The following is a 22750-nucleotide window of genomic DNA, read 5'->3' as shown; positions in this document are numbered from 1 at the left end:
CCGCCCCTTGGAACTTCCGGGTTGAGATCCCAGTGCCTGATGGGGCAAAAATCATTGTCGCGGGTGGTTCTGGGTAAATGTCGTTAGTCACTCCTTCCTCTGGGAAAGCAACGGCAGACAAGCATTTCGCGCCTTTTTCCCCTGGATTGCCCTGGCAGATGCCATAGCATGGCAATCATGGAGCTTGTTTTGCCTTTTGTGACTCTCACCGTATGTGTATTAGATGCCGCTCACAGAGGCGATTCAGCAGCGCTACACAGAAGCATGCTTTTGCTTTTGCATGACAGCAGAGATGGTTACCAGTCATACTGCACCATCCAAACCCTTCCATAAATTGGAACTGAGGATGATTATGGCTACCAGTCCTTTTGTACCATTTGCTGCTGTCATAAGTGCCCCTGGCTGCTCTTAGCCAGGGGCGCAAAAGCCAAAATTGGGAATGACTCCCTGAGTCAATCCCTCCTTTTTGGTATCTAAAAATAGAATCAGTCCTGCCTAGAATACAGGCAAGTGTACTAGATAACCACTGTATCATAGAACCAGAGAGCACAGCTGCTCTGTGTCAGATCCTGCAGAAACTATGATCTGTATGCTATTCACAGGGGGTGCTCCTGTAACAACCCCACCTGTTGATTCCGTTCTTCCCCCAGCCTTTCTGGGCTACCGTAGCATTGTCCCCCCACTTGTGTGATGAAGTAATAAAGAATGCAGGAATAAAAAGACATGGTGACTTGTTAGTGAGAAATGAGTGGAAGGCAGCCTCCAGCTGCTATGATAGTCCAGACAGGACATTAAGCAGTGTGTAGGAGAGAAGCCCAGCATCCCTCTGCTAGTCCAGGGGCAACTGAATCTGTTCTTTACACATGAAGGGTGGGGGCTGATGGAGCTCAGCCCCCTGTTGCTATGATGACGATGGTTACCAGCCATACTGCACCATCCACCATCCACCAGAAAAAATTAGGGCCAGGCGCCCTTGATCGACCTGACGGATGCTAGTCAGCATGGTTACTGCCCCATGTGCTAATAGGCTGATGATGAGGACGGTTACCAGTCCTTTTGTACCATCAGCCACCCATGGCAGGGGGGGAGTGAGGATGTTGGTGTTGACGGCTGCAGCATCGTGTCTATCTGCAGCATTCAGTAAAGATAGGGTGACATGTAAAAGAGTCAGAGGATTGTTTTCCCTTTCGCTTCTGGGGGTGGGGGGGGGGTGAGTAGATTGCCAAGCTATGCCCTGACCCACCGCGGACACTGTGTTTGACCCTAGAAGCATTTGGAGCTCAGCCAAGAATGCAAATACTTTTCGGAGGCTGCAGGAACTGTGGGATAGCTTCAGTCCTCCAGTCCTCCAGTCCATGAGCGTCCATTTGATTCTTTGGCTTTCCGTTACGCTTGTCACGCTGCAGTGCGCTGAGTCCCTGCTATGGCGTCTGTCTGGAGATTTTTAAAAAAGGATTCTGAATTTCATCTTCTGTAACGGAGCGCTGATAGAACGGATTTGCCTGCCCTTACAGTGATCACATCCGCATGGTCCGTGCTGGAGCTCTTTCTTTATTTTGATTTCGGACTGCATCACCACCCGTGCTGATTGGAGCTCCACGCTGGGCAAACAGGAAATATTCAAAAGTTCGCGGGGCTTTTCCTGTCTACCTGACCACTGCATCCGAGTTCAGATTGTGGTCCAGAGCGGTCACTGCTGCACTGTGGGATAGCTCCCGGAGGCCAATACCGTCGATCAGCGTCCACACTAACCCTAATCCGATATGTTAATACCGATACTAGCGTTACTCCTCTCGTTAGGGAGGAGTACAGAAACCGGTTTAAAGAGCCATTAAAATCGATATATGATGCCTCCTAGTGTGGACGGTTGTGGCGTTAAATCGGTTTTACGCTCCTAAAACCGGTTTAAACGCCTAGTGTAGACCAGGCTTCACTCTGCTGCTCTCCTATTGCAAGCTGTGACTTGCGGGTGAATCCAAATGCTGCTTTGCTCTGCCTGCTGCTCATGTGACAAAAACTGCTGCAGGGCTCTGACCTCTGCTTGCCACTGGCTAGACAACTGGAAGCCTCTGGTGAGCTCTGCTCTCCTAACGCAATTACTGCTCTTAGCTCGGCTCTTCTAGATATAAGGGGATCAGTGGTGTTATGAACCCCTCAGAATCCCTACCACCCAGGAACAATGCACGTTCTTTGCCCTTTCTCTCTGGCTTTGTCCAGGGCCTCTTACCCGACTAGGGTTGCCAACTATGACTGAAGCTATTCCAGCTATTTTCCCCCCAACATGACGTAATGTCATTTTCTTAAAATAGCCTATCAGAATCTCCCGGATTGCTTCCACTAGTCACCAGGAGATTGATACCGATTCCAGGAGACTCCAGGCCAATTCTGGAGGGTTGTCACCCTATACCCCACTTCAGCCAACATCACTTTCATCAGGATGACCTCATACCCAGGCTTTGCCCAGGGGGGTTCCCAACAGGGTAATCTCAAAAATATGGGCCCCAAGTACAAAACGTAGTCAAATTATATATCCTAGCGTCCCCAAACTACTTGCAGTTAATATGTAAATAAGATACTGCCTCGCACAGTTGACTCTCCAGTAGATGACAGCAGAGAACAGAGTTGATATTTAAATGAGGTACTGGCTCATTTAAACTCTCCTTGCTCTCCAGCAGATGCCATCAGAGAGCTCACTCAGTTACCTCCCATCTCTGGTCGGTGTCAAGCCACAGGGCTTACACAGAGAATAGGTGTAGCTGAGGCAGTAAATAGCACGAGTATACTCAAAACTGCCTCAACAAAGTGGTTCAGCTGTGACAAAGAAGGGCCACTCCTAAATTTCCATGGCCCATTCAATCCTTGGCCTCTCGGCTAAGAAGTTATCAGTTAGTGTGACATAGACACTTGTCCCCTCAGAACTGAAATGATTCCAACAAACAGCCCTCAGTGCTGAACTGGGCTGGAGTAGGACCAGTGATCCAGAGGTGAATCTATAACCTACTACCATTGCCCTGAGCTATGCAGTCCCCCCATGTTTTTTCCCTTCAGCTCCGTATTCTCAAGGAAGGCTAGGCTAGAACAGTGAAGCACACTCTGGCAAAGGACACGGCTAAATACAGATTAATTGCATAAGAAGAGTGTGCTTAACAAGAAAGGTCACGTCAGATAACAGCTGTATAGGGCTTTGAATAAATATATATGACTAGGAATCTCAAGTATATACAAAACTCTCAAGAGTATAACGTTTCAACAGGAATCATGACAAGCAAACCCAGGGAAAAATCAACTTAGTACTTCATGTCTTTAATTCCCTCAATTGTCTTAACAAGGCAGCATTTATCAAGCAACTGTGCTTCAACTAAGTCCAGATGCCAACAATACATGAAAACAAGTTTGCAATGAGCAGGTGATGACGCTGTGCTCTGTGCATTATGTTTTACAGGTTTGCAACTGGCCGTGACCGAGACGTGCTTTATCTTTGAAAATATTACAGTTTCTCTGAAATGGCTACTCTCTCCCTATTCTGGCAACCTCTCCTGTATCATTAGCACTGGAGATGGACACACTATTGATCCCTATTACCCTCTAACGTAAGATAAAGCTTTTATACATGATTTTACAGAAAGGCTAAGGATTTTTTAGTTTTAGAGGTTTGGGAGGTATTTTGTGTTTCAAGTCACTTAAAATGAGATGCTGCAAACAAAGCAGTGACAAGACATGCAGGCAAGATGGGTGGATTTTGCTGTAACTTGCTTTGAAATTGTTAAAAGCAGCAATGCCTAGTCTATTAAGCTGCCAGCCATGATCTTTCATCTGCTCAGTATGAGTGAATTCCTTTTCCTTCTAGTGGACTTTAATCTAGATTCTGTACACACAAAATTACTGAGAAACCTGCTGCCCTTCTAAGGAGAAACTGCCAAGGAGCTTAAAGCTAATATCTTGGGGTTTTTTCAAAGAGTATTTTTCCATACCTGTTATTACTGAAAATGGTTCCATGGTGCTTTGTTTATCTTTATTTTATTCTAATTCCATGAAAACTTGGATTCTTCATTGCTGACAATTTTAAATCAATACTGGATGTTTTTCTAAAAGTTATCCTCTAGGAATTATTTTGGGGAAATTCAATGGCTGGGGTTATACAGGAGGTCAGACTAGGTCACAATGGTCCCTTCTGGCTTTGGAATCTATGAACTCTTTCTTTTAACCACCAAATATTTTTCTGCAGTATTTGAAAATCACACTTTGCTGCATTGTTCTAGTGCAGGGAAATCCAGAGAGGGAATCACCTTAAAAACTCATCCATCTACTTATGTAGTCCAAGATGAGTGAAATGAAAAATCAAAGAGCAGAAAGGGCAAGAAGTAAAGTGGCTGTTAAACATTCTTTCAGTGTTAATAGCTCAAGATGTTATTAATGACACAGGGAAAGAGCTTTATAAAAAAAACCAGTATTATTTTTAGTTTGACCGTGTCTCAGCAAGTGAACGTTTTTTATTGTTACCTCATTCCCTCAATCCCCCACTAACCAGGTTTGTCTGTTTCTGTCACCTGTTGTGTCCTGTTTGACACCTAGACTGGACGTGCTCTAGGGCAGGGATTGTCTCCTATGGCCTTGTCTTACTCGGAAAAAGTAGTCCAGCTGAGGTTGTGCTTAACCCATCTCAGCTAACTCATGTTAGCTAAGTCCTATCTAAACTCAACCTTTTTCATAGTCAAGATAAGACCTTTATTATGTGTCTGTACAATGCCTAATGTAATATGGCTCCAACCTTTGATTAAGCTTCCTAGGTGGTACTGTAATAAATAAATAGTTAATAAATAATGGTCCCAGGGATATTTATTTGCATTCCATGGTTTATCTCACCTCCTTATTCTGCTGTGGGTGTTGAGCAGGGCTAGACAGCCTGGGGAGAGATTTTCAGAAGCCCTTAAGGGAAGTAATTGGGACTTGTGATCCTAAACCCCTTAGGTGCTTTGGGGTATTTCCCCTATGTTGTTACAGAGCCCAGTGGCTGCAGGACCCTTTTCTATACTAGTGTGCCTACCATTGATGCTGCTAGTAGAGCTGCACCGGTGTTAGCAATGAGAAGACATTTTTGCCAACAAATTCAAACTGTCATGAGCAGGACATGGACAGTCTGAGCTAGTGGTTGGAGCAGGAGTTGGGAGCCAGGTCAGATACCAGGAGATCAGATTCTGAGATATACCAGAGGGCAGACTGACAGTCAAGAGGCCGGCAGGCAGGGGTGGCTCTAAACATTTCGCTGCCCCAAGCACGGCGGCACGCTGCGGGGGGCGCTCTGCCGGTCGCCGGTCCCGCGGCTCCGGTGGACCTCCCGCAGGTGTGCCTGCGGAGGGTCTGCTGGTCCCGCGGCTCCACCGAAGCCGTGGGACCAGCGGACCCTCTGCAGGCACGCCTGCGGGAGGTCCACCGGAGCCGCGGGACCAGCAGACCCTCCGCAGACATGCCGCCGAAGGCTGCCTGCCTGCCGCCCTCCCGGCGACCGGCAGAGCACCTCCCACGGTATGCCGCCCCAAGCACGCGCTTGGCGTGCTGGGGCCTGGAGCCACCCCTCCCGGCAGGGTCAGGTTACCAGGAGATCAGAGTCAGGCAATAGGAGTAGGTAGCACCAGGGAAGCAGTCTGGGAAGTGGGAGGGAGGGCACTCACTTGCATGGACAACTTCCTGTTCATGATTTAAATAAAAGCAGGGAACCAATCAGGACCCCCAGTGTTCCACCAATCAGATCCCAGGACTGGAGTCCTCTGTTGGAGTCCAGCTTCTAGTTCTGAGGACTTGTTAGCAAGTCACTGGGTGGCAGGTTGGAACTTACTGGTGCCTGTGGACTGGGCTTTGAGACCCGCAGTCCCTGACAGAAGCATAGATAAGACCATGCTTAGGGAGAGGAAAATAGGCCAGCACTGGGATGATCTTGCACGATGCTGAGTATCCTCTGCTCCCACTGACTTTAGCAGTAGGTTAAATGGGGATGAAAAATTGGGAGGGAAGAAATGTAGTGTGATCGTCCTTGACATACCATGTTACGACATATGAGCTGGGGACAGGGAGACAAACTTAACCCTGGAATAATACACAAGCAAAATAGGAATCAGTGTGATTGCAGGAGATAACAATCTCCCTTAGAGCTATAATTCAGGAATGGTGGCCATTGCTTTCAAATCATACAGCTATAAACCTCTCAGTGCAACCTTCCATGACAATTGGATGTCCCCTTTGCATTTTTAAGCTTGTCCAGCAATGTGACACACCGGTATACCTCTCCTGGAGAGTTTACTGTCTTCGTGGAATGCACAACCAGTGAGTGGCACGTTACAGCACAAAAGCTGGTGACGGTTCAGGATAAGATGGATCAGCTCAGCATTACTGGGTGCTACAGCAAGTACGAATCAGGAAACAGTTCTCACTGCAGGACCCTGTATGGGGAGATGTTATGGATCCAAGTTGAACTTAATGGAGGTGAGAGTAATCAGTTTGCACAGTTGAGTAGCAGGTTCAGTGGGCACAGGCAGAATCTCCACTAAGCAAATGTGTATTTCTTTAAATGAAAGCTTTCACTAAATGTTAACTTTCTCAAACTAACTTCGCCCCATCCCTGTGCTAGGGAGTCTATGTTATAGCTTCTGGAACACTTCAGATGTGAGCCCAAAGCTTTTTCTCTTCTGGATATGTCTGACAATCAAGGAGCACACCGGCCTAAAGAATACACCCTGCTCTTATTGGCACTGTATTTAATAGTTAGAGCAGGGGCACTGGGAGACCCATCCCTTGGTTTCTAGCTCTGCACAGACTCATTGTGTGACCTTGAGCAAGTCACATAACCTGGCTGTGCCTCAACTGCCCATCTGCATAAAAAATATAGCAATATTGACTTACCTCAGATGGAGATTGTTAGGATTAATTCATATTTGTAAAGCATTCTGAGAACTTTGCTCTCAAGGTAACTTACATCAGCATACAGCCACTACAGTTATTAAATTGCTTGTGTGTGCACACTTGCCTCCTTGGGTCAGTGGTGCGCATCCTCACCAGGAGCACTTGTATGGACGGTATTGTCAGTGTGGAGCAAAGCTGCTAAATAACTGCAAAGCATGATAACTATATATTAGAGCTGGATGAATAATTCATTACAAATCATTTATTAGATGAATTTGTCACAAACAGACTGATTTTTCTCAAATGTATTTGTTATTCAAAATTATTTACAGAATAATTTCTATAGATGGTTCTTGGTCTGCAGATTGTGTTGAACATTTTAAATAATCAATATTCATGCTGTTTTGATTGGACACATAGTGCTTGATCCTGCCAGAGAGCCAGGTGAACGCTCTGGCTCCAATCCAGCAAGGCACATAAGCATGTGCTTAACTTTAGGCACAAGTCCCATTGAAGTCAACAGTGATACTCAGAGCCTTAAAGTTAAGCATGTGCTTAAGTGCTTTGCTGAATCAGGGCCAAAGTGCTCAGCACCTTGTAGGACCATGTCCCGTGACGTATCTCTAGTTCTTGACTGGGTGATCAGAACTCTTAGAATAAGGTTTCTGGTCTGCATGCTCGTGATTAAGAATTCAATATTATTTGCTTGAATTTTGTTGTTTTCACGACATTCCTTCCTTCATTTGTTAGAATATTCATAAAAAGCAAACACAAAAGGGGCACAAAAACAGATGAAGTGAATGAATTTAAAAATTGAGATGAATGTTTGCAGAACATTGTTGCAATAGTTGCCTGACTCGGTTATTTATGCACCTGAATGTGACAAGGAACAGGTAGAGTTGGATGATCTGTGACCAAGTTCTGAAATCCTACTTTCCAGGTACTGGAGTGACCTACACTGTAACAGCTGACAATACAACTCTGATTGAATCCAGCGCAAAGGAAGGAATTGTCCCTCACAATCTGACGCTTGATGGTACCTCTCAGCAGCTGATTGGCCCAGGGGTGCATCAACTGGAAATTCTGGCGACCAGCAACACAACGACATCCGAGATTTCTGAAAGCATTGCTGTTCATTTAGTTGAACCTATATCTGGTCTTCAGGCTGCATTAGCCTCCCACACACTGGAAATGGGAAAAGACCTGGAGATAAATGTCTCTGTGGCTCATGGTGCACCAGATAAGCTGAAGTTTGAGGTGGTCGGGTCTAATGAAACTTACTCTCACCAGAAAGACATCCCTAAAGCAGAATCTAGACTATACAGTATTCCTGTTCATACTGAAGGTACAGCTCCCTAGCATGTTACTTTTTCCCATACACAGAGTCTGAATTATTTTTTTTTTACTTTAGATTAAGGAAAGCAAGAAAGAACAGAAGTTAAATCTCCATGCGAGAGAGCAGTGTCTGTATCTTCTTTGCAACAGGCTGCAGCAATTCTGAGAACAAAATAGCTGCTGTCTCTGCACACAGACTGAGTTCGGATAGACTCAAAGGTGTCCTACATAGAAAACATGAGCATCACAGTTTCAGAGCTATATAGGCCACATAGCAGATACTGTATTTTTTCTCTCCTTTAATATTTCTTTGTAATGCTTTAAAAAGGCAAATCAATAGTTATGGTCAAGTCTCAGTTTGACAAGAGGTTTATTGTGTGTCTGTAAGAAGGATGGGACATGCAGCTTGTTGTGCCCTCTGTGTGGCAGCTGTGCAGTTACATATTTTCTGTTTTCACTTCTTTGATTCAAGCAATTATTTTTGTGCAGCCTAAAGGTTCAGGGCCAGTTCTATACCAGTGTGACTCTGATGATTTGACTGGTGTCAGGTCAATGCAAACTTGGTGTAACAAAGTGGAGAACTGGGCCTTCAGTCTTTTATTTTTCTAACAAATACAAGATCCGACACTTAGCAGCTATGTATGCCCATGAGCATTAGTGCATGGTAATGACCAGAGCTGGGCTTTCTGGCATTGCAAGACATCGTACACCAGGCTTTGTACCATGACAGTGGTACCACAACTTTCAAACTCTTGATGTGAGACAGTGCGGTTAAAGTGTTCTGTCTGGTACCTGGAGTTTGGAGAGGGCCCCACAATATCTGCAAGGCAACTGAGGGGCACACACTGTGCAAGCACATTTTGCTGGGAGGGCGGGGGGACAGTCCTAACAGACTTGGGGTGAGACTTGAGGCAGAAGCCACATTGTCTGGATGGAGTTGCTCTGATGTGGGCCGTCTTGGACTGGCAATCACACTGGAAGGTTGTGTGTTGGCCCTGACTCCAGCTATTCTGTCTCCCGGGTGGAGATATTGTGAAAAGCTGCAAGTGTAACCCTCTCCCACTCACTGTGATGCTCTCTCCCCCTCTAGTGGTGGCTGGGCCACACGGAGAGGTTGATAAGCCTGCCACATCTTGGCAAACAGTAGATTTTACCTTTTAGCTCAGGCAGGTGAAGCTCATGCTTTTAGATTCAGAGGTCACCGGTTCAATTTCCACTGCTGCTGACTCACCCAGAGTCAGGGTGTTACAGAACCCTATAACCTGGTGGAGTTTGTGATCCAGTGAAGTTCAGTTTGAAGGCAGGCAAGTTACACTGTTCCTGGATGTAACAATACCATGGGATAGTAGGTGCTGAGCTGTTTTCTGGGTCTGGAATTGGTGTAAATAAAACTGTAGTTGGAGGCTCAGAAGAGGGACAGAAGAAAGAGTTCTTTCCTCTGGAGCGAATTTGACTGAATTTTATTGCCCAATAATCATAATTCTTGTAAAATCCCAAGAGCTAAATGATCAAATAACCCCTAAATAACTTATTTTAAAGATGTCGTTTATTCCAGTATTGCCTAGTAATTCACAAGGGAGGAAGAGGATTTCTTCATGAAGGCCTGGGACACAAAGTTGGATTTTATGACTCAAACATGTAGGTCCAGTGCACTGCTGCTGCTAATACCCTATCTCCCTTTGGCACCCTGTCCTTCCTAGGTACGTTTGTGGTCAAGGTGCTAGCTATGAATGCCTTCTCGAACATGAGTCTGGAGATTGGGAGCATCACCGTATTGGCCAACAATTCTCTTAAAGAAGGTAATAATGCTTACCTAGCACTGCTGTTTGCAATCATATTCTGTGACCCTTTACAATAAATCAGTTCACTGCACTGAGTGTTTGCATGGTCTGCATATAGGACTCTAATAATTGCTTCCCTCCTGAGCCAGTGCTGATAATCCTCTTGGACACTCTGGGGAAAGAAACCAGAGCCTACATATATACTAATTGACTCTCTTGCTGCTAATCTCAGTAGAGAGGCAAGAGACTGACTAGGCATGGAGAAGGAAAAACATGCTCCTCACTCAGTACAGGTGTCCCCTTGTATAGGGGAGGAGGCAGGTTGGCTATGCAATACAGGGAAGCCGGCATTGCTCATTCTGTTATTGTCTCATTCAGCCCCAGTTGCACTACAGAACCATTGGAAGTTTTGCCACTGACTTCAATAGAGCAGGATCAAGCCCTATATAAGAAAATGGACTTCCAAGGATTGTCCATTATGTACCTCGTACCAGCTCTCAATTCAATTTAAAAAATCCTTTAAAAAAAAGCCAGTAGCTTCTTATTACTTTTGCCTAATGAAGAGAGCTACCCTGGCTTTGATGTGGTCCCAGGTTAGGGTCTCTCCGCACAAGGTTACATATTGCACATGTGCTGTTTGTGCTAGAAAGAATTAGCTACAGATGTGGCCTGGGAAATACCTCCAGATGTTGTGTAATGTCTGAATCTCAGCATAATGTGAACCGCTGTTGACAAATAACATGCTGCTAGATAGCTCAAGTCGCAGCTACATTCCTACTAGTGTAAAGCTAGTGATACATTTGATCCAATGAACTAACGGGTTATTGTAATAACTCTGAGCCCTTAATTTCCACTGCTCTTTCTCAAATTGTCTTTGCACCCCCACTTAGGCTGCAAGCTCTTTGGGGCAGGGACTGTTTTTTTGGTCAATGTTTGTAGTTAGCACAATGGGATCCTGGTTCATCATTAGGGCTCCTATGCACCATGGTAATACAAATAAAATTCTGATTTTTATTTCACTTGCACCAGTTTAACTCCATCAACTTCAATGAATTTACTCCTGATTTACCCCACTGTAAGTGAGAAGAGAAGCAGGACCCTCCTCTTTATATTAGTTGCTTATTGTTATTATTTTGCCCATTGCAACATTTCTGCTTATCATAACCTGGGAGTTTGATTCCTGTAACCCTGACTTTTAAACAGATTGCAGGCAAATCATGATTTATTTAAGTCATAATGCTCAGTCACTGCTGTCTGGCAGCCTCACAAATGGCAGTAAAACATTCTGTTATCTTCTTTATATTTAACAGATTCGTCTCAGAACAAAGGCAAATCCAAAGCAAACATCCGAAAGACAAATGTGAGTATTGTTCAAAAGGTATAACCTGAGGTGGAAAAGCTAAGAAATACCTCTTGGTTGTTAAAGTACTGCCTGAAGAACATTTGCAACACACATAATTATGGACCCGATTTTTCATGTTGCTGAGTACCATCAACTCCTGTTGACTTTATTAGGGTTAAGAATATAAGAACAGCCATACTGGGTCAGACCAAAGGTCCATCTAGCCCAGTATCCTGTCTTCCGACAATGGGCAATGCCAGGTGCCCCAGAGGGAATGAACAGAACAGGTAATCATCAAGTGATCCATCCCGTCACCCATTCCCAGCTTCTGGCAAACAGAGGCTAGGGACACCATCTCTGCCCATCCTGGCAAATAGTCATTGATGGACCTATACTTCATGAATTTATCTAGTTTTTTTAACCCTGTTATAGTCTTGCCCTTCACAACATCATCTGGCAAGGAGTTCCACAGGTTGACAGTGTGTTGTGTGAAAAAATACTTCCTTTTGTTTGTTTTAAACTTGCTGCCTATTAATTTCATTTGGTGACCCCTAGTTCTTGTGGTATGAGAAGGAGTAAATAACACTTCCTTATTTACGTTCTCCACACCAGTCACGATTTTATAGACCTCTATCATATCCCAGTCTTGTTAATCTCTCCTCATATGGCAGCCATTCCATACCCCTAATCATTTTTGTTACCCTTTTCTGAACCTTTTCCAATTCCAATATATCTTTTTTGAGATGTGGCGACCACATCTGCACCCAGTATTCAAGATGTGGGCGTACCATGGGTTTACATAGAGTAATATATTTTCCGTCTTATTATCTATCCCTTTCTTAATGATTCCCAACATTCTGTTTGCTTTTTTGACTGCTACTGAACACTGAGTGGATGTTTTCAGAGAACTATCCACAATGACTCCAAGATCTCTTTCTTGAGTGGTAACAGTTAATTTAGACACGATCATTTTATATGTATAGTTGGGATTATGTTTTCCAATGTGCATTACTTTGCATTTATCAACATTAAATTTCATCTGCCATTTTGTTGCTCAGTCACCCAGTTTTGAGAAATCCTTTTGTAGCTCTTCCCAGTTTGCCTGGGACTTAACTATCTTGAGTAGTTTTGTATCATCTGCAAATTTTGCCACCTCACAGTTTACATCTTTTTCCAGATCATTTATGAATATGTTAAGGTCCCGCCCCCGAAATGCCACCCCCGACAGAGGCGGCAGAAGGTCCAGCCACTGCGGTCTCTGCCCCCAAAAGGTTAGCCCCCTAGGCAACCGCCTAGGTCGCCTAATGGGTTGCGCTGGCCCTGCCTGGGGGATACCACTATTTACCTCTCTCCAATCTGAAAACTGACCATTTATTCCTACCCTTTGTTTCCTATCTTTTAACCAGCTACCAATCCATGAGAGAACCTTCCCTCTTATCCCATCACTGCTTAGTTTGCTTAAGAGTCTTCGGTGAGGGACCTTGTCAAAGGCTTTCTGAAAATCTAAATACACTGTATCCACTGGATTCCCCTTGTGCACATGCTTGTTGACCCCCTCAAAGAATTCTAGTAGATTGGTGAGACATGATTTCCCTTTAAAAAACATGTTGACTATTCCCCAACAAAATTATGTTCATCTATGTGTCTGAAAATTTTGTTCTTTTGTTCTTTACTATAGTTTCAGTTGAGATGCTTAGCACATCACATGATTAACATAGAATCCACACTTCATGTCTTTGAGGCAAAATACAGTCTTTAGATCTGTTCTAAAGCTCTTCGTAAAAGCCAGCCAATAAAAATAAACAGACTAGAAAACTCATTTCTCCCAATGACCGATCCTACTTGGACTGAAATCCTCTTACAGTTTTTTAAAAAGTCAACTAATTTGTTTTAAATCCAGCTTCTGAGAAGATATTCATTAAATAGAATGTCCCAAATTTATTTTTAATGCCTTTTTACATGGTTTCTAAAGGTTTTTCTGCTCCCCTGTTGATATTTATAAGGGTCTTTTCAGCAAAGGAGAAGCTAACAGTCTATTGAGAGTAAAGGATGAAATTGACGATACCCTAAGTGCAGTCAAATCCACAATATTAAAGGAACTGTAAAAACTAATTAAAAATAATGGTTTTGTTTTCTTTGCAGTGTAATAATCTTAAGGGTTACTTGTAATTATAGCAAGTACAGAATTTCACACGGAAATGATTTTCAAGACAACAGTGTCCCTTCAAAACAGACTTCACTCAAAACAGAAACTATGTCAGAAGAACAAGAGACATTACTCATCTTTATGGCTAGAGCCCTTATGTGTCAGAACACTGAGAAACAGAAAAACCACATCATTATTCATGTGACACCTATTCTAAGAGGAAGAATTGTCTGGTGGTTACAAGCACAAGACTAGGAGTTGTGACATCTGGGTTCTAGTCTCAGCTCTCCTATAGACTTTCTGTATGGCCATGGACAAACCGTTATTTAAGCTGATTGGGCCCTGATTTTTTAGCCCTGGCTCTCTCTGCTAATAGCACACCGCAAATCCCTTTTTCTTATTCATTATAAAATAATGAAAGGTTAGACATCTGTTCACGCACATTGCTGCTCTAATTGGTACTCTCACTTCTTGTTTAGGATGACAAAAGGAAAAATAAAATATACATTAAACCTAGTCGCCATGTGGATCCGTTCACAACAGTTACCCTTGACTGGCCAGATGACAATGATAATTCTACCTTCACCTGGGCATGTGGTATGTGCAGTGCATGTTTTGACTTTTTCCTACCATTAGCTAGCTGCCTAATGGTAAACTCACCATCATACTGGATGTGCTGTGCCAGACTGACTGTAAGGGTACGTCCATACTACCCGCCCGGATCGGCGGGTAGCAATCGACTTCTCAGAGATTGATATATCGCGTCTCATCTAGACGCGATATATCGAACTCCGAACGCGCTCCTGTCGACTCCGGAACTCCACCACCGTGAACGGCGGTGGCGGAGTCAACGGGGGAGCCACGGATGTTGATCCCGCGCCGTGAGGATGGGTAAGTAGTTCGAACTAAGGTAGTTCAAATTCAGCTACGCTATTCGCGTAGCTGAAGTTGCGTACCTTAGTTCGACCCGCCCCCCCAGTGTAGACCAGGCCTAAGAGGGTATAGACCTCACCTGGCTTTAAAAAAAAGCTACATGCTCATTGTACAGTCAAAATATCACCCTTCACGCTAATTCCACAATACTACTACATGGTCCCCAGTCTAATCTTCTTCCTCGCGATGGCTGCTCCTCGAGCACCATCTCTCAGGATGTGTATCTCCAACCCTGAGCCCCCTCCACCGTGGATCTACTTCCACCTGACCCATATTCAGAGTCTTATGAGCCAGCTGTAATTAACTGGGCAGCTCCCAGCCGAGTTCCAATGCCTGACAGCAGAGGGTGTCGGTGCTGCCAGAGTATCATATCCCCTTTTTACACTGAGGAGAAGCAGGCCTGCTGTATCTGAAGCTGGGAGAGGCTTCTATTTTTCAGCAGCAATGAAAAAGCATTCAGGGTTTAAAATTGGACCGGGACTCAAGAGATCTGGGTTCTTTCCTCTGCCACTGGGCTGGTGGGCCACTCTGGTTAAGTCACTTCACCTCTCTGTGCCTCAGTTTCCCCATCTGTGAAATAGAGATAAAGAAACTCGCCTCCTTTGTGAAGCATTTTGAGATCTATGTCTGAAAATGAAGAGCCAGATATTATTACCAACATTAAAAAGGAAATGTCTGTGCAGGAGCTTGCTGGCCTGAGTGGCAGGAATGTGTGCAGCATCAAGTAATTCCCACGGACCAGAGCATGGCACAGATCCCGCCTGCCTGCCTGCCCCCGCCAAACTCAGCGGTGACCCTGCGGGTGACAGTCAGAAGCCCTGGAAAAGAAGAGAAGCAGGACGAGCAATGTCTGTATGTGACTGCCAGACAAGGACTGCGCCCAGAAATCAGGTCTGCCTTGGAACTGTAGTACTTATTCCCCATTCTTATTGCTACATTTCCTCCTGCAGCCACTGAAATCAATTAGAGTAATGTGCCGATTTTCAAAAGCATAGAGGGGCCTATCTGCATCTTTAGGCACCTCAGTACCTTTGAAAATATGGCCCTTAGGAGCCTAAGTTTCATGAGACTTAGGCCTGGTCTATGCTACAGACTTAGGTCGATGTAAGCTGCCTTATGTCGACCCAACTGTTAGCATCTACACTAAAATGCAGCTCCCACCGATGTAACTCGCCCACTACACCGACTTAATAATTCCACTTCCACAAGAGGCATAACACTGAGGTCGATGTATTCAGGTCGACGCAGTGACAGTAAAGACACTGCATTGCTTACATAGACTGTTGCTGCCTTTCAAAAACCTTCCCACAATGCCCCACACTGGCAGTTAAATTGGTGCAAGTGCTCCTGGTTAGACCGTGCACCGCTGACACCAGGAGCATAGTGTGGACATGTAAAACCAATTCAATTACTGCAGGGGCTGTGCTTCATTGTAACTTAGGTTGATGTAATTTTGTAGTGTAGACTTGCAAAATTTTGTATTGTAAACTTAGTCTTCTAAGGCCTGGTCGACACCTAAAACTTAGGTCGATTGAGCTACATTGGTCAGAGGTGTGAATTTAAGCCAACATAAGCCCCAGTGTAGACACTGCTAGGTTGAGGGAAGAATTCTTCCATTGACCTAGCAACCACCTCTCAAGGGGGTGGATTTAGTACATCAACAGAAAACCCCCTTCTGTCACTGTAGCAAGTGTCAACCCCTCAGCTGTGCCACTGTAGCATGTGTAATGTAGACACATCCTCAGTACCTCTGCTCCTTTTGAAAATAGGACATAGGCTCCAAAGTCACTTGGGAGTTTTTGAAAATGTTGCTGTTTGTGACGTCTATCTACCTCGTAACCCACGAGTTTGGCAGATTACAACCAAAAGATGGAAAAAATTGGGTGGGCTTTTAGCTGGGAGTACTGTCATCTGTTGGTGCATAACTATTGTCTTGCCTCCTTCTAGGTGTGAGACAAACTGCAAGCTAGTGAATGTCACTGCAGAAGTTGTTTTGAGAGCCACCATGCAGGAAGGCTCCCAAGCTGTACAGTATAACTGGTATTTAGATAACACATTCCAGTCAAAGGTGAGATGAGTAGGTTGGTCAGGAATGCTGCACCCCCAAAAAATAAACACCCAGATTGAAAGGAAGCCCTTTGAGGTAGGGGTGGGGGGCGTCTCCCTAGGTACCTTAAAGACATTTGCTGCCAGTGGAGATAATCATGATAATTGCATGTGTAAAAGCAGGCACACAGTTGCACATGCATTTTTCACACAGATTTCCAACCTTGTCATGTATATTCAGGTGGACGAATGTTTCACCAAATATCATTCATTATTACTATTAGTGCACTGTATTGCCATGTATCATAGTGGGAAAAACTCCTGCTGATGTCAACGGGTATGTTTTTTGAAAAAAGGCTTCAGGACTGGGTCTATAGACAACGTAGCACACAGAACTCTCTGGATGGAAATCACAGTAAACAGCCTCCTGCTTTGTTAATTTTCCTGTTGGGTTTTCCAGCCTCCCTCCCTCCCTGCAGTCTGCAGTCTGAAGGGTTTCCGACAGAGCTCCTTGACTTTGCTTCAGAGCAACAGATCTACATTGGTATTGAACAGCTCCTTTCTGCAGGCACATGGAGAAGCATTTCGGATTAAAGTAACAGGTGGGAAAAGCCAGAGTTCGAAAACTCCACTGAGATACAATCTCTTTGCAATATGGAGACATCGGACATAGTAGGAGAAGAAACATCTTTAAAGGACAAATATGCTGTTAAATAATTTGATACACTAAGTGCCATTATGTTTACAGTGACCCTTTTCTTAATTTTGCCAGACTATGGTGTATAGTTTGGTACCCACACACACAAAGCACAGAGTAGAGGTGTGGCAAAGCTGCAACTGAAACACGTCCCTGGGGGCTATATGTGGTATTACAATAGCTGTGCCTCTGTTTGTCCCATGCCTTCTATGGCCGATTTCAGCCATTGGTGTGATCTGGCCTTCCTGCCAAACCAGGTAACAGAGTCCAACCCTTCTCAGGGTCTCAGAGTGCTTCACTTAATGTCCACCAGAATGTAACAAAACAACGGAGTCTTCAGCCCATCTGGGCTCAGCTGGTCGCCTTCTTCTTTTCAAACCATCACAACACCAGCCTCAGGTCCTGGATTTCACGCTCACCACCAAAGGTGGTCACACTCTACCTCCACCCATGGTTTCAGGCAGGCTGCAGTCCCTGATCAGCCCCTATCTCCAGTCAGGCTTCCAGCTCAGGGCTCAGCCACCCAGGCTTCTCTCAGCCCTCAAGAGAAAGCTCTCAGCTACCATTCCTCCTTGGCCCCTCCTCTGGCAGACCTTTGCTTCTCCCTTCACAAAGACTCAGCCCAACCTTAGCTGTGTTTGACCACAAATGAGGCCAGATCCCCCTTCAGGCAGGAATGCTGGAACAATTTGTATAGTGGGGGTACTGAGAACCATTGAACCAAACTGTAATCCCTGTATATGATGGAAACCACTTCAAGCTAGGTGGTGCCTTCAAGTGCAGCCTGGTAGGTTAAATGGCCTCTCAGGCCACTTTAACCCTTTTGTCTCCTGTACACCCCACACAAGCAGTAATTTGAGGTGAGTGAGGGCGTGTCTATATGAACACTTAGTATGTGGCAAATTGGGGGGGGGGAAATCTACCCCACAATAGCATACTGTGCACCAGGGGTCTATGTGGACCCTGCTGCCATGTGCTAAAAGTACCCTAGTGCACTTTAGCTTACTCCCATTTCAAAGCAGAGTAGTGCCCAGCCGCAGGGTCCTTACAGACACTTAGTGCCTGGCAGGCTGGTGTGGGGTAGATTTACACTCTAGCTTGTCACAAACTAAGTGTTCAAAAAGACAAGCCCTGATTCAACAACCCTAATCCAAGATGATGTTAATCATCTGATTTAGACACATCTGGAAATGTCCCTATGATGAATATTCAATTTTATAATCCAGCTTCTCTTTACAAGGGGAATAAAACCATGTTTGTATAGTGCTGTCTATGCTATAGATTAGCCTATGAAGGTATCTCAGCTCTGGTTAGACAACATTGCCACTCCCAGAGCCTGAACAAACTGCATCATTATTAGCGTATGATGCTCAGTGCTGCTGAAAGTTGTCAGATGATCATCACTGATGTTTTCCCTCTGAACTTTCCAGCAATGACTCAGCATGAATATGGCGATGAAATCTACATTGTCAGCATGGTGCCCTCACCAGTGGTCCCAGTCTGCGCTATATCCCCCAAGGAGGGATCGGTGCTCACCAGCTTCACAATCTCCTGCAGTACTGCCTGCTCGGAGGACTCCTGCCCCCCTGTACACAGCAGTCTGCTCATGTACTGCTTCTACCTGAAATCAGGTACGTTCTGGGGCTGGTTTGTTTGAATGGCAGCTTCCCTGTGTGAGCACCCAGCCTTGTACTTCCATCACTAACAAGAGCACAGGCATAACCCACTTCTGCTGCTGGCCAGATAATAACTGGCCAGATTCTCATACCTTCAACTCGGACAGAGTAGCCTCTTGTTCTGCACATAGGATTGTTCACTTTAAACTTGTGGATTAAGATGCAGCCCTTGCTCAACCTGGCCCTATGACAGCGGAAAGAAAAACCAGGTATGAACAGGGCATATATGTATAAGAGGGCCATGACCTTTATGATAGTTTCCCTTTAGAAACTGCAGGAGATTTTTAAAGGATCCTTTTAAGGATTGTGGAATCACCTTAGGCAAGGAATCTGAATTTAAGGGTCATTATCAATTTTTCTCCAGAGGAGCTATTTTAATTTTGCAAATCAAAACAAAGAGACATGATTCCATGGTGATAACTACAGGCCCAATCCTACGTGGCGCTGAGTGCCTCTTTGGAGGATGCTGAGCTGTTCAGTAGGGTGTGAAGTGTATGATGGGTAACACTGTCTTTCCTCTTTCAGGCTCCCTCCTGAACTGTGGCCCACATCCTGAACTCCTGTCAGTTTATCTTCCCCTTGGAGAAGAGGAAAATAACTTTGTTTTACATGTTACAATTACTGTCAGCAATAACTTTGGTGACACAGTCCAGACTGATGCTACTGTCAAGGTACACGGAAAAATCGTTTCCCTTCTAGGCCTCTCACTGCCAATAGCTAAACCTGTGATTCTGGGGAACTGGCCACCTTCCAGAGCCTCCTCTCCCCATTTTATACCCATTACTCACCTGTGCTCCACAGCCACCATCCTCCATCCTTCTGACCAAGGAGGACTAGACAAGCTTCCTTGAGCAGCCAGCAGTTTCTTCCATCACAGTTTGTTCAGGCCAGAATTTAGGGAGACAGTGAACAGCACAGGCTATGTATAGTTAGTCTGGGAGTTAAAAAAAACCAGAGAAATACCAGAACCTGTCTCCAGGGGGCCCAATAATAAATCTTTATACTTATTAAAAGAATGTGCACCACTGCTTCATCAGTGTTACTCACTGGAGTTACTCATCACTCCTCTGATTTCAATGGCATCATACTGGAGTAAGACTGAAGTACTGCAAAGGTGAATTGGGCCCTCTCTCTCTTTTCTAACATGAAGGATACCACTACCTATCAGTATCTGTCTTCAGTCAGTCAGGTGGACCAAACCAGATGCATCTCTAGACGAGACTAACTGTTTTGTAAGTTAAGAGTTGGAAACTTTTGATCAAAACATTTTTTCAGATGAAAACAGAAAAAAAAATTTTAAACAAATGTTTCTGCAAACATTGTTTTCTTTTTTCTGGGTGGTTCTAAAGATGGTTGGAAAATTTCATTGAAAAAAAAAAGATCTCTGAAAACAGGGGGAACAGTTTCTTGATTAGCTCTCATTATGAACATCGCTAGAACAGTAATGGAGGTTGTGAAAGGGTAATAATACCAGCAGGCAGCAGTGACAAGGCTGTGTGCGTGTCTAATTGCATCATCAGGTTCGACGTGAAGATATGAACACTGGGAACCAGACCCTGCAGGCCACTCTAGCTGAGAAAGCAAATGCCATCTTAAAAGAAGGAAACAACAGCATGTCCCTGTTCCAGCTGTATAAGTCAATGTCTTCAGTCCTTAATCAGGAGAGCCAGGGAGAGACCTTTAATACATCTCTGCAGACCGACACCCGAAGGGAGGTCAGCCACCTGGTTTATTTTCTTACACTATAATGATGCATTTTCCATATTCTGTAAAGACCATGGACGATTTCTTGAGTAGCTCCAAGGGCTGACAAACCTCCTTCCAAAGTCAATGGGAGTTGTAGGTTCTCAGTATCTCTCAGGATTTGGGCTAGCATTTGCCATAGGTTTCAGCTAGAAAGAAGCAGCTGTTCATTTCTCACCACTGGCCCTTCTGATTCATTGACTTTTCACCCCTTCCATATCAACATTCTCCCTCTTGGCTATCCCAGCACCACCTCCCTGAGTGCTGCTCATGGCACTGCATTTACCCAGAGACTGACTGCGGGCAGCCAGTCCCTACTAAAGCTAGGGCACTGGCCCACCAGCAGCCAGTGGGGGATGCTCAAAAGAGGTGAAAATATCTTCCCTTCCCTACCCCAGACCCCTTAGAAATAAGTGCATTCCCTCTGTGATTCTCCAAACCGCCTGGGCTGAGGTAGTAGAGTCCCAACATCTGTCTTGATTCTGCAATCGCTAAGTAAAACTGCATGCTAAAAACATCATTCATGTTGAATTTAGTGGGGATCTCTCAAGGGTGAGAGTATGGCTGGAGCAGGGAACTGGGGGTCAGGACTCCTGCATTCTATTCCCAGCTTGACCACTATTTGTGGACTGGACCTGTTTGCCTGTGTGTGTTACACACCTCACAGCAGTGGGATGAGGCTCAATTCAGGTGTGGGATGAGGCTCAATGAAATGTTTCCACTGCCTTGAGCTCCTCAGAGGGAAAGAGGCTAGAGAAGTACAATGTATGCTGAATTCATCAGCTATGATTTGTTGTTCTTCTGAGCCAATCGTCTGCAATTCTGCTTTCAGTGGAGGAGGTATTTGTATACTAAGGCCTATACATTCATCCCAATGGGTAGGAATTCACACAAGTAGCTTTCATTACTGTTAATGGATGTTATGTGTGTAAATCCCCTGTGTCTCAGAGTGACAACATATCCCTGTGATTATACAGTCAATAGCTACGGAAAGTGGCAATTTGCAAGTAGAGCTAATGCTAGCTTGAATTATCCATCCTGGGGAGCTTGTTTCTGCCATTAGATCTATAGCAAACTTAGACTGTCAATATCCAGCAGTATTTACATTTACATTCTCAATTAACATCTTTGTTCCTGTCTCTAATTATCTCCTTTCATCCCAAGCTGAGAGAGCTGATGCTGACAACTCTGTCTGCTGTTAATGTAACATCAATACAGACTGCTCTTAAGATGTCAGAGGTACTGAAAGAAACCACTTACAGGAGTGAAGAGCTCTCTTCCTCAGCACAGGTAAGCAGAGCTTTGATCCACATCTCCACCCACAGAACCACACCTCCTGCCCTGAGAGAGCATCAGTATTTGCAGTAGCCCATTCTTTATTTAATGTTTCAGAGAGCAGGGATTGTGTCAGGAGACAGTATTGTCTAGAGTGGGAGACGGGGAATCAGGACTCCTGGGTTCTATTCATGGCTCTGCCACTAACTCAGTGACCAAGCTATAAAATAGGTATAATAATACTTAGCTGTTTCACAGGTGGGGTAATTCATTCATGCCTATAAAGCACTTTGAGATCCTAGGATTAAAGGTATTGCTATATAAGTGCAAAGCTGAGTTATTCCAAAATCCATTTGGCTTCATGCTTGTAACTTCCTGGCATTTGCCTTACTGTCATGTACATGCTCCCACTGAACTAAATGTTACAAGCAGCTTTCCACAAGAGGAGTTTCACAGCAACAGTACCTGGGCATAGCTGTTCAGCTTTACCATAATTGCTAGGAGTCCCTGAATGTTACTTGAACAACATTATATAATCAGTAGATGGTGCTGTTTGTTACATGGTTCATCCCAGTGTTTCTTGTGCTGTGCTGTTAGGGAAGCGAGTCAATGGGGAAGGGACAGAATAATTCTTTTGCAGGCTGTGTTTTCCCAGCACACTAGCAATAAAAAACCAGTTTCTCCTGATTTCTGAGACGGTTTCAAATGCAGCCAGGAAATGATGCTGGAGTATTTCAGCAATGGGTAGTAACCGTAGTCAAGACAAAAATGTAGCTCAGTCAGATTCATGAGCAGAAGGTTAAGATTGAAGCTGTTGGGGTCGCAGATCTGAGGGATAGGCAGTGGCTGCACTGTGTAGTAAAATTTGCACAGCTCCTTGAC

The 22750-nt window shown here is 44.7% G+C and overlaps 2 protein-coding genes across 2 annotated transcripts in view; one reads left to right on the top strand and one right to left on the bottom strand.

The window, feature by feature from the left end:
• PKD1L2 (polycystin 1 like 2) overlaps positions 1-22750 on the top strand; it is a 67745-nt gene that overhangs the window by 11575 nt on the left and 33420 nt on the right. The window contains exons 5-17 of the mRNA XM_044986968.1: positions 3443-3590; positions 6248-6477; positions 7835-8239; positions 9930-10028; positions 11321-11370; positions 13978-14095; positions 15115-15322; positions 16379-16499; positions 16938-17079; positions 18605-18805; positions 19376-19521; positions 20371-20565; positions 21758-21883. Of these exons, the coding sequence (XP_044842903.1) occupies positions 3443-3590; positions 6248-6477; positions 7835-8239; positions 9930-10028; positions 11321-11370; positions 13978-14095; positions 15115-15322; positions 16379-16499; positions 16938-17079; positions 18605-18805; positions 19376-19521; positions 20371-20565; positions 21758-21883 (2189 nt within the window). The remainder of the gene's footprint in view (positions 1-3442; positions 3591-6247; positions 6478-7834; positions 8240-9929; positions 10029-11320; positions 11371-13977; positions 14096-15114; positions 15323-16378; positions 16500-16937; positions 17080-18604; positions 18806-19375; positions 19522-20370; positions 20566-21757; positions 21884-22750) is intronic.
• Positions 1-22750, bottom strand: part of BCO1 (beta-carotene oxygenase 1) — a 107442-nt gene that overhangs the window by 61585 nt on the left and 23107 nt on the right. The gene's annotated exons all lie outside the window — the stretch shown is intronic.

Source organism: Mauremys mutica, chromosome 14, assembly GCF_020497125.1.
Source record: "Mauremys mutica isolate MM-2020 ecotype Southern chromosome 14, ASM2049712v1, whole genome shotgun sequence".
Classification (NCBI taxonomy): Eukaryota; Metazoa; Chordata; order Testudines; family Geoemydidae; genus Mauremys; species Mauremys mutica.
This window is presented reverse-complemented; position numbering and strand designations above follow the sequence as displayed.